Below are 10,096 nucleotides of genomic sequence, written 5' to 3' on the forward strand. Positions count from 1 at the left end.
CCTCCTGACAACATGCATGTTAATACTCTTAAATACACAAGGTAAGATTTATACATCAGTCCACTAAAATACATATAGTTGTTCAAAAACGTTTATATTTGTTTTATTTTCCAGCTTTCCTTAGCTGTAATATCGAATGTGGCTTGCTGTAATAAAACCTGAGAGGGTGTTCTTCACTTCAGGTACGGAGGTGATGCAAGACGCTTTTTTTCCTTTCCGTAGTTTTAGTACACCTGATCTAGTTAAATCTTCAACGTCGGTAAGGTTAAGGGGTGGAAACAGATTTCCTCAAACGGTGCCGATCCGTCAACATGTGAGACATACATGGCTCAGGTGCATCCGTAAAAAACAAACAAAAAAACACCAAAAAAAAGATGAGGACTACGATTAGAAAAGAAATGAAGCAACATGTTGCTCTGTCAGCATCACTTACACTTCAGAGTCATGATGGCTTTTAACACTGTGGTTACAAAGGCTTGTATAGCAAGTTTCCTCTACCTTGTTTTCACAGATTGGAATAAAAAGGAGATGCTAAGAAAGCATGCTATCTGGTTTGTGGTTACATGTGACAGACTAAACAAACAGGCTCAAACATACGTGCAGAAGCCCATTGTACAAAATACATGAAAAACAGTAATTATGAGATTGTATACACTGATAACTTCAAAGGGGAATTTCAGACACTCTGGACTCCACATCATACTGTAAAGGATAAAAATAGGACCACAGTGCTGATAACATTAAAACAACTCTCCGTTAGATGTCTGATAAACAATAGATTATTTGACAGATATGAGTGAAGTTGAAAAGCAAACATACCACTGATGCAGTCACCCTCACTCTTGCTTCTTCTAGGCACAATGACGGTTATTAGTTTGTCTTCAACTTGCCTTACTCAAAGGGGGCTTGTGAAAATAGGTTGCTTGCATAATGGTGACACATTCTTGACCTTTTAACAGTTAATAATATAATCATCTTTTACCAGCAACGGCCACACTTACGGCGCTCAGTTGTTTTGATCATTAATCATTTTATGGGAAGAGAAAAAAGAGCAGCGGGCAGTGGGAGTACTGAACAGACTGTGTGATGTGAATGCTCTTTAACTGCAACAGTAGGGGAATAACACTCAGCTGAGGGGCTGTGAACATATTAAAGGCCACGAAACCGCCACTGTACAAAAACATTAAACTCCAATTGGAAAGTTTTGCTCTAAAATCAAACATCCACAGTTTGAACAACGCCTACTCTTCCAAAATGACTGCTCCACGCAAGCAAAGCACCATCTCCTTTCTATGTTGCTATCAAAGTTATCAGTTGAATTTAATACCCTTTTTTTTTTCTTTTCTTTTTGTAGAAATCAGCAACATCTCCTCAAACTGGAGTTCTGAAATAAGGGTTTCAACTGTGGGGGTTTTCATGCCTGACAGCAGCTGAAACACATTAAAAAACGTATTTCTTCTTGTTGCATTGTAGCACGTAACTTTAAAATAACTCTATCCTGAAGTCCCTGAGGAGCTGGCACACTGAGCCAGAGCTTTCAGATGAAGACATTCTCCCTAGCCACCTGGACGTAATTCATTAAGGTGCCAGTTTCTACTTGTCTGTCCACTCAAAGCGAATTTCAGCACAGTATTTCAGCTCTCACCTGGTGCGTGGTGTACTTTGAACTCTGAGAAAGGTGGATGGATTTGAGTCATAGGGGGTGACATAAAATGAACCTTTGAAATACTGGCCTTTTGATTTGGCTCACTACGCTATACAAACAATGTCATCTATAACAATATGAAAGAAACCCACAGGAATTCCATATTCTGGCACTTCATTTTCATGTAAACATGAGATAATTGTCTTAAATAAGGCAAAGGGCATGCAGCCATGCCTATAGACTGATCTCTTGTTTAAGAGAATATGATTACACTGAGAGTCCTATACAGTGGGGTCCAAAAGTCCCCACTTTCCTCAGACCACTTTCCTCTTCACTTGAATGGGAAGGTGGTCTCAGAAAACAGACAAACAGAAAACCTTTCTTATGATGAAGTACCACTGACATTGTGGTGATTTTGGAAATCTACGATACTTTGAATGTGCTCTTATTTCTCTCTTTAATACTATCAAGCATTTACTATGTGGAATATTTTACAAATTTTGGATCTCTCATCTTGGGGCAAACAATTTCATATTTTCCGCCCGATGTTCCTTCACTGTCTAGAACAGGTTATCAGAACTTTCAGAATCAGTGGCAAGCATCCTCAAAATAATAGGCGGCCGTCTGACGGCTCGGAAAAACACGTCACTACAATATCCTGTTTATTTTAACAAGGTATGGTGTTTTGGCCAAAACCAGACATCCGCTGTATATAACAATTAATCAGCAGGAGCATCTTTCCTATAAGTTGATCAGAACATGTAGGTAAGACAACGCTGTGCTGTATCTTCATCAGACGATGACTTGGTTCAGTAACTCAAAACATGAAGTGAGAGTGACTTTTACTGAGTTACTCATCTCAGATTCACGCTTGTCATTTTCTATTTACAGTAGATTAATTCTGGTTAGTCGACATCGACTTAGTCATATAACTTTCACTGTCTGCTCAACATCTGTCCATTATTGGCATGTTGTGCTTTGCAGGATGCACTGCAGCACACAGTACTGGAAATAACTTTAGAGATTTTCAAAAGCGTAGCCTTTGTTTCTTCAGATCAGCCACCCTGGGTTTGAACAGAGACAAAGTAAGAAACTGTTGATCTAAAGGGAGCATTTCTTACATGCACCGCAGACCCAAAGAAACATTAAACCCTTGCAGATTTACACTGCATGTTTATATGTAATTTAAATGCAATACTGACGGAGCGACTGTAAGGTTAATGGAAAAAAAAAAGAACAGACAGATCAACTATGATGAAATATATTTATTTGTCTTGGATTGTAGAAAGTTTTGTGCAAAGATACAACATGTTAAAATATTTATTTACACACCAAGTCTCAAAAAAGCCACTGTAGAAACTATTCTGATAAAATCAGTTATGAGTCTTAAAAAGGTCGTAGGAACAAGACTGTAATGCTCAGGTTCAGTAAAGATTGGTCTTCTTCATTATCCTCAGGAACTCCTGCTCATTGACCTCACCATCTCCGTCTCGGTCTGCTTCGTCAATCATTTCCTAAAAAGATTAGAAACACGGTGTGATGCAGTATGCTCAAATTGAAACAGCTATACGAGAATCCAGCAATGAAACGCTACATGTGACAGAGACCAGAAAAACTCTCACTTGAACTGACAACATGTGTCATACAGGTTATCTCAGAGCACAAGTTTCTCAGAAATAACCAACGATGTAATTCCAATTTCAACATCAAATGTATGATCATAACAGTGTTATGGGGAACTAAGAAATAAGTAAAGACAGATCAGTCTTATTTGTAGTACTAACTTTGCTATTGAACTAACCATTTACTAGTAACAATGGTAAGAAATCAAACTTGTCATCCGTGCCTACTATTTTCTGATTAGTAGTAAGTAAAATTATTTCTAACCTCCTGAGGTATTCTGCTACAGTTAAACAATTTCTAAATGGTTGCACAGTTTCACAGAGAGGCAGCAGCCACCTTACCAGGTGATCAGCTTCTCCCATTAAAATAAATTTTGGAAACCATCCAACACAGCTAGTGGACAGTTTGTGTGACCATATTCCCACACGAAGGGAGATTTATTATATACTTAGTGCACTTTATCCACAGATTGAGAATTTATTTTAAGTGGTCAACCCCAAGGCTGGCCGGGGGCAGGAGGGGTACAGAGCTACTATCAGATATATTAACAGAACATGAAGAGCCAGAATCATGGGATTTACAAGGTAATGATTACACTTGAACGCACCTATCGATCTAAAGTATGAAATAATAAACATAAAAATCTCTTTGCGCAGAGGCAAAAAAATGTAGGTGGAACACCGAAGATAAATCATACACAGTAGAGGTGACACACTGCATGTCTTTACCTGTAACTCTTCATCTGTGAGGTTTTCACCCAGCTCCTTGGCAACTCTCTTGAGATTTTTGAATGAAATTTTTCCTGTGCAGTCATCATCGAACAGCCGAAAAGCCTTCATTATTTCCTCTTTGGAGTCCTTTTCGCTCTGATGATATTGAAACAAGACATTTCAAGGCACTGATTTGAACAAACAAACTGCATTATTATGCAAAAAACTGCATTATCAACTGACAGCAAGAACCATTACCAAATATCATTATGAATTTAATTTATGGAACAGTACTGAGGAACTATTAGTCTGGTAGGAATATGGTCAAATTTTGTCCGATGTTACTTTCTGGTCTGTGGAAAATCTTTCATGTTCATGTTTGCTAGTAATTGGTGGCGTTATTCTTTCCACACCAAAGTAAATACATTTATTTCACATATTATGCAACTGATACTCAAATGCATTTCCTTTGACTTTTCAATAAGTGAATATCATGTGTATGAAGAGTGTTAGTCCATGGTCAAACACTATGTCAAACATCCGATTTCACTGCAACTGATTGAGGAAATTAGTTAGGTAGAGACTGTTCTTTCAAGAGCAACATGCAGCCAAACGTGAATGCTTTAAAAACGCAAATGTACAACTAACATCGTCTTTCTGGGTGCTGGAAATCATAATTATCAACTTCTGAGAAATTTCCAAGTTATCTTGTTCTATACGGCATCATTTTACACTCACCATTTTCAGTGTCATCATACTGAGAAAGTCACTGAAGTCAATTGTTCCTGAGCCCTCTTTATCAATGTCTGCAATCATCTTCTTGATTTCTTCTTTCTTGGGCTCAAACCCAAGAGCTCTCATGGCAACCTGTGGCACAAATGCACATCAAATCTGAAGCTGCTGTGACACCGTTTTCACGTTATTTGTTCACCTGCACATACACTTCACAACAATTGATGCATGGTAGATGAACACAGCAACTAACCTTTAGCTCCTTCACGTCTATTGTTCCAGTGCCATCTGTGTCAAACAGATCAAAAGCCTCTTTAATTTCTTGCTTTTGCTCCTCAGTCAGTTCGACTTTGGGACCTGTCTTTTTCCTCTGGATAGCCGAGGGAGCTGGTTTTCGGTAACTTGAAGCCTGAAAAAGCAAATGGGTTCAACAGAGACTCTCAGTATAAGTTTTTATTCAACTGTTACTATGATGCTAGCTAACGTTAGCTTCCATGCTGCTTCAACAGACCAAACAAAAACACGTTTTAAGGCTAAAACAAACGGCTTATCAAGGCAAATTCCACAAGCTAATTCAGCGTACATTTCATACTAACATACATATATTAATAAAGGTATACCATTTAAATGGATGATTGAAGAAAGCTTCAATGTTGTATTTAGTGGTCGGATGTCAACAAAACAAGCAGCAACGGCTATATATTTTTTTCCATCAAATGACACGAGAAGTATCCAATTAAAACCATCAAAACACTATGACGCGTGCGTATTAGCCAATCGTAAATCGGAATGGGCGAGCGTCAACAGTGTCTGCCAATGGTTGAGTAAGTTTCCTTGTTTCCCAGCAACCGGGAAACTCAACGCATGCGCAGTGCACAATCGTTGGAGCCGGGGCAGCTGGGCACTGGGAACAAATACAACTGTAATACATTAATAAAAGAAGGTAACATCATATTTCTTTATGGATGTATAAAGTATTCAAATGCAGGGACATCTTTTGAGAACACATGCGTTTTACTTCACTTTAGCCTTGTTATTGACAGGCTGAATTTATGAGTAAAGTGAATGTATCTTCTGAAGACATTAGCTTGTTAGCTTGCTAAAGTCTGTTGAGCTGTATCTATGTGGCTTTGTACGGATTGTCCACTCGCCCACTAATTCTTGGATCATACAGTAGACGAATGGATGTTCCGGAGCAGAGCCTTTCTTTAGCTTTGATTGATATGATGGTGTTTTTGTGCTGTATAGTGTTAATTTTATTATCATTGTACAGTTGTTTGCAAGAATGTTTGTTGATTCAGAAATTGTGTGAAATAAAGTAAATACAAGCCCTGCGGCAAACATGCATTAGAAATTAGCCTTTCTTCACTCTTTAATCTTTTTCTGTTTTTTAAAGTTCATGAATTAGAAAGTAACAGTTAACATTTGAAGAAAGGCTCATTTTGATGTCTGTTTGCAGCAGGGATTGTATTTCCTTCTTTTCACTTCAAAAATCAACAATATATTGCAGAGGGGAGCCCAAACCTTTACATATAACTAGCTGCAGTTGCACCTGTGTTGATGATCAAACTTGTTACCAGTGGTGGAAGAAGTACTCAGATCCTTTAGTTAAGTAAAATTGCATGTACACTTTATTTAAGTGAAAGTCATATAAATTTTACTCAAGTAAAAGTACATAATCATTACCACCTAAGTGTACTTAAGGTACCAACTGTAAAAGTACTCATGATGCAGAGTGGATTCTGTCAGTGTTTGATAAATTGTTGCATTATTAATGCCTTAATGTGTAAGCAGCTGTAAAATGTTGCAACGTCAGCATGGAGCAGCTTTTAACTTGAACATTAGCTTTAATTATTGTTGTAATTTAGCAATTTTACTAACTAAAAAGTTTGTGGGTTTGTCGTGAACAAATTAAAACTTTTTTCATCCTCTTACAATTCAGGCACCTCCAGTAATGCTGGGAAGTACAGTTGTAAACCATGGACAACATTTTGGACTGCAGAAGCTCTCAGCGTTGGCAGGAATTGCACATTCTTATTTGGGCCCCAGTAAAAAGTATAAGTTTATCCAGGATGACACGAGTGGGGAGTCAGCTCTTGTGTGCTCGTGTTTTCGCATCCTTGAGAGCCTGGAGCTGACCTGCGCCGTGGGTCAGCTGGTTTATGAGACTATTCAAGCTCACCACAATGTCTATAATACAGGGTCAGGATGCCTGCTGTTTCTCGCAGGAGCGTGGAGCCGTGTTGCTCTGGAGTGCCTTCACAGAGGACTTTCAGTATCACACATCATCTCAGCAATGTCTGAAGGCATCGATATATGCATAGATGTTTGCAGGAAATGCAGCATCTCAACTGAATGTCTTGGTGTGGCACAGTCAGAGAGCTGCACTGAGACATTCCATGGCTTAGGACTTCAACTATCAAAGAAACCCATCATGGAGGCTCCACAGGCATCGAGCCACCTGCAAGGGACAACAAATATCAGTCACAAGACTCTAAACAACAGTGGACAAAGGAAAATAAAGCTCAGCAGACATTTTTGTGAGGTCAAGTCTAAAAATATCTCCACAGTACCACAACCTCAACAACCTAAGCTCCCTAACATTGCACACATTGCTGAGGGATTGAGTCACGGTTGTGTCAGTGCCATGAATTTAGTCGTGGAAGCCAGCCAGATGCAATCAAAAAATACTCAACAAAATATCAGCTGTTCCACATTTGACATAACTAAAGTGGTGACTTGTGTTCTACCTGGTCTCCCAGAGGAGAATGCGTGCATTGTACCAGGCTGCATTGTTCTCTTATCTGCTGAACAGGCTTCAGTTGCACATCACTTAAAAGAACGGCACTTGAAGGTTGCTCTTATTCATGGAGATTTGTCCGATACCTTCCGCCATCTTGGCTTTAGTCGTCCAGCAGGGATACAGCATGTGAGTGGCCAGTCGGCTTTGTCAAGTTCAAGCAAAGAGGAAGAGTGGATGGTAAAGGTTTTGTCACTGTTGCTGAATCTGGAAGTGAACCTGATACTAGTCAGTGGCCTTGCTAGTGAGAAAGTGATTCAACGCTGTTGCCAACATGATATACTTGTGGTGGAAAAAGTGAAGGCTTCCGTTTTGAAGGCATTCGCTAACGCAACAGGTGGTGTTCCAGTGACTTACGCTGCACAGTTGAAAAAGCAATGTGTTTGCACTGGGGTGAAGATTGTGATATGGAGGGATCTCAGCAGCCCTGAGAGGAAGTTTACAACAGCTGTGAATATTTCCACCGGTGCTAACAGCAGGTTGGTCACAGCAATCCTCACAAGCTGTGTACATGGCAAGCTGCAGGCCCTGGAGGATCAGTTTTGGGCCTGTGCTTATCGTTTACACCACATGCTGAAAGACAAAGCCCTCCTGCCCGGTGCTGGAGTGACAGAAATGCTTTGTATTCATCACCTTCAAAAACAAGCAGGGCACCATGAGAAGCACTGCACAGAGGGGGCAGGTGCCTCTAAGCCACAGTCTAAAGCAACACCAGAAAACCCTTACAGTGGTCTAGTGTTACGCCTCATGGCAGATGCTTTAATCGATTACATATCCACTGTGATGGTTAACAGTGGAAAGTTCACAAAAGTCAAAGCCAGGACTGTGGTGAGCCAACAACTGCAGGACTGTAACGGACATCTGGGCATCGCTGCAAAGTTCTCACAACTTTTCTTGGAGGGTGAAACAGAGGACAGTGCATTTTTCTCAGCGGTGAAATCTGACGAGCTCCAGCAACGAAAGTCTATGATAATCTGAGTGTGAAGCAGGAAGCATGGAGGAAAGCCTTAGACCTGGTTTTCCTGGTCTTACAGACTGATGCAGAGGTCATCACAGGCGTAGACCAAAGAACTGATGGTGCTAAAGAAAATCTGATGCTTTTATGATCTTCATGCAGCATCTTGGGAAATTATTTGACAGTACACAACTTTCTTAATGTTTTATTTGTTACCAAAAGTTTACTTAGCCTGAAATATGTTTTTTAAATAGCTGACACAAAGTGAAAGTAAGAAAAAGTGTTTTAATTTTATGACTTTTTTGTCTTCAATGAATAGCTGAAGGACAATATTCAGAAACATAATTTTAGTGAGGCAGTTTGTTTCCTACCACATGGGGGTGCCAAAGTATTACATGACATTGTTGTCTTATCTGACGCTCTCATACAAGTTGGTGTGTGTAAATGAATTGGCCTAAATTCTGATATTGCCAATAAAAGGTGTGTATTGATTAGACTCACATATTATTTCAAACATGTCAAACTGAATGAAACTAGGATGAAACCTAAAGAACCAAGAAAGCGAGTAAAATGTTTATTTTTTTATTTTCAAATTTTGAAGTGAGATTTGAAACTTTTTCTATTCCAACCTGCTAGATATTGAAAACCCATAACACATTAGCATAGTATCATAAAAAAACGTACATGATGGTCAGTAATAATCATATATTTCCTTAATTTCATTTAATTTCATTTGTCGTCTTTGTTATCTTACTTTTTGTCTTGGAGGTGCTGCGTACTATTCTCAATGGAAAAACCCTAAAATTCTGTTTATTTCTATTAGTAACCAAGCCTGACTCACCTGACACTAGTTGCACATGGTCTTGTAAACACCTTGTCTTCATGCTCACTTCAGCCAGGGAAAACAAATACGACATGTCCAAAACCACAATTAAATTTCCCTCTCATGGAGCATGGGAGGAATTTTGTGCCGTTATTAGTCTTAGTCTTGGTCAACTTCCTTAACGATATTTGCCTACGCTCATTATGTGTCTGCTAGAACTGAATACTGACTCTGCTTCCATGCCAACCGCGGTGGTTTTATGACCTGCTCTGTCATAATGGGAATAATTGATGGGGAAGGAACGCCTCCAGACAGAGTAAATGTTTTTGGTTAAGTCTTATTACGTTCGGTTATTTTAGTTGTTTGAACTCTGGAAACCTTTGTTAAGTTAATATTTCCCCTCCTACATGATCATTCAAAGGTCACAGGAATATTAAAAAAAGCACTAATGGAAAAGAGGGTACATATATTTGTCATGTTCCTTCTGTCTTAATTGTTTGACCCTAAAAAATGCCTGCGTGCCTCAGTACTAGATACATAAAGTAGGTTCATTATGGAAATAAGGCTTGGCAGTTATTTGGCAGGTGTAAAAATATTATATCAGTTGACGAACGTTACTCCAATGAGAAATGTCTACTACTTGGAAAAATCAAAAACAACCTGAAAACAATTAAGGTTCCCATGCAAGTAAAGTGCGCTCAAAGTTATCTTCTGACTTTTTCCTACTGTGTGTATTGTATTTCAGAGGTGTCAGTTGCAACGACATGTGAGATCTTCCATTTCCTCTCAGATCAGAGAGAGAGAGCGC

The 10,096-nt window shown here is 39.2% G+C and overlaps 2 protein-coding genes across 2 annotated transcripts in view; one reads left to right on the forward strand and one right to left on the reverse strand.

Annotated features, from left to right (window-relative positions):
* The window catches only part of bbs12 (Bardet-Biedl syndrome 12), a 38,468-nt gene extending 29,512 nt beyond the window's left edge, over nucleotides 1-8,956 (forward strand). Inside the window, 2 exon segments of the mRNA XM_087170260.1 lie at nucleotides 6,653-8,453; nucleotides 8,456-8,956. Coding sequence (XP_087026386.1) covers nucleotides 6,665-8,453; nucleotides 8,456-8,616 — 1,950 coding nt within the window. The 5' untranslated portion in view covers nucleotides 6,653-6,664 and the 3' untranslated portion in view covers nucleotides 8,617-8,956.
* Nucleotides 2,896-5,457, reverse strand: cetn4 (centrin 4). The gene is made up of 5 exons (XM_023393604.2): nucleotides 5,331-5,457; nucleotides 4,964-5,119; nucleotides 4,717-4,845; nucleotides 3,997-4,134; nucleotides 2,896-3,159 (listed from the first exon to the last, which is right to left on the reverse strand). Exons 1-5 carry the CDS (start codon nucleotides 5,331-5,333, stop codon nucleotides 3,070-3,072), a joined length of 516 nt encoding a protein of 171 aa, XP_023249372.1. The 5' UTR covers nucleotides 5,334-5,457; the 3' UTR covers nucleotides 2,896-3,069.
* Nucleotides 8,957-10,096: the final 1,140 nt, after the last annotated feature.

Source organism: Seriola lalandi, unplaced genomic scaffold (genome assembly GCF_002814215.2).
Source record: "Seriola lalandi dorsalis isolate HSWRI2012SDOR001 ecotype SW California unplaced genomic scaffold, Sedor1 jcf7180002054940, whole genome shotgun sequence".
Taxonomy (NCBI): domain Eukaryota; kingdom Metazoa; phylum Chordata; class Actinopteri; order Carangiformes; family Carangidae; genus Seriola; species Seriola lalandi.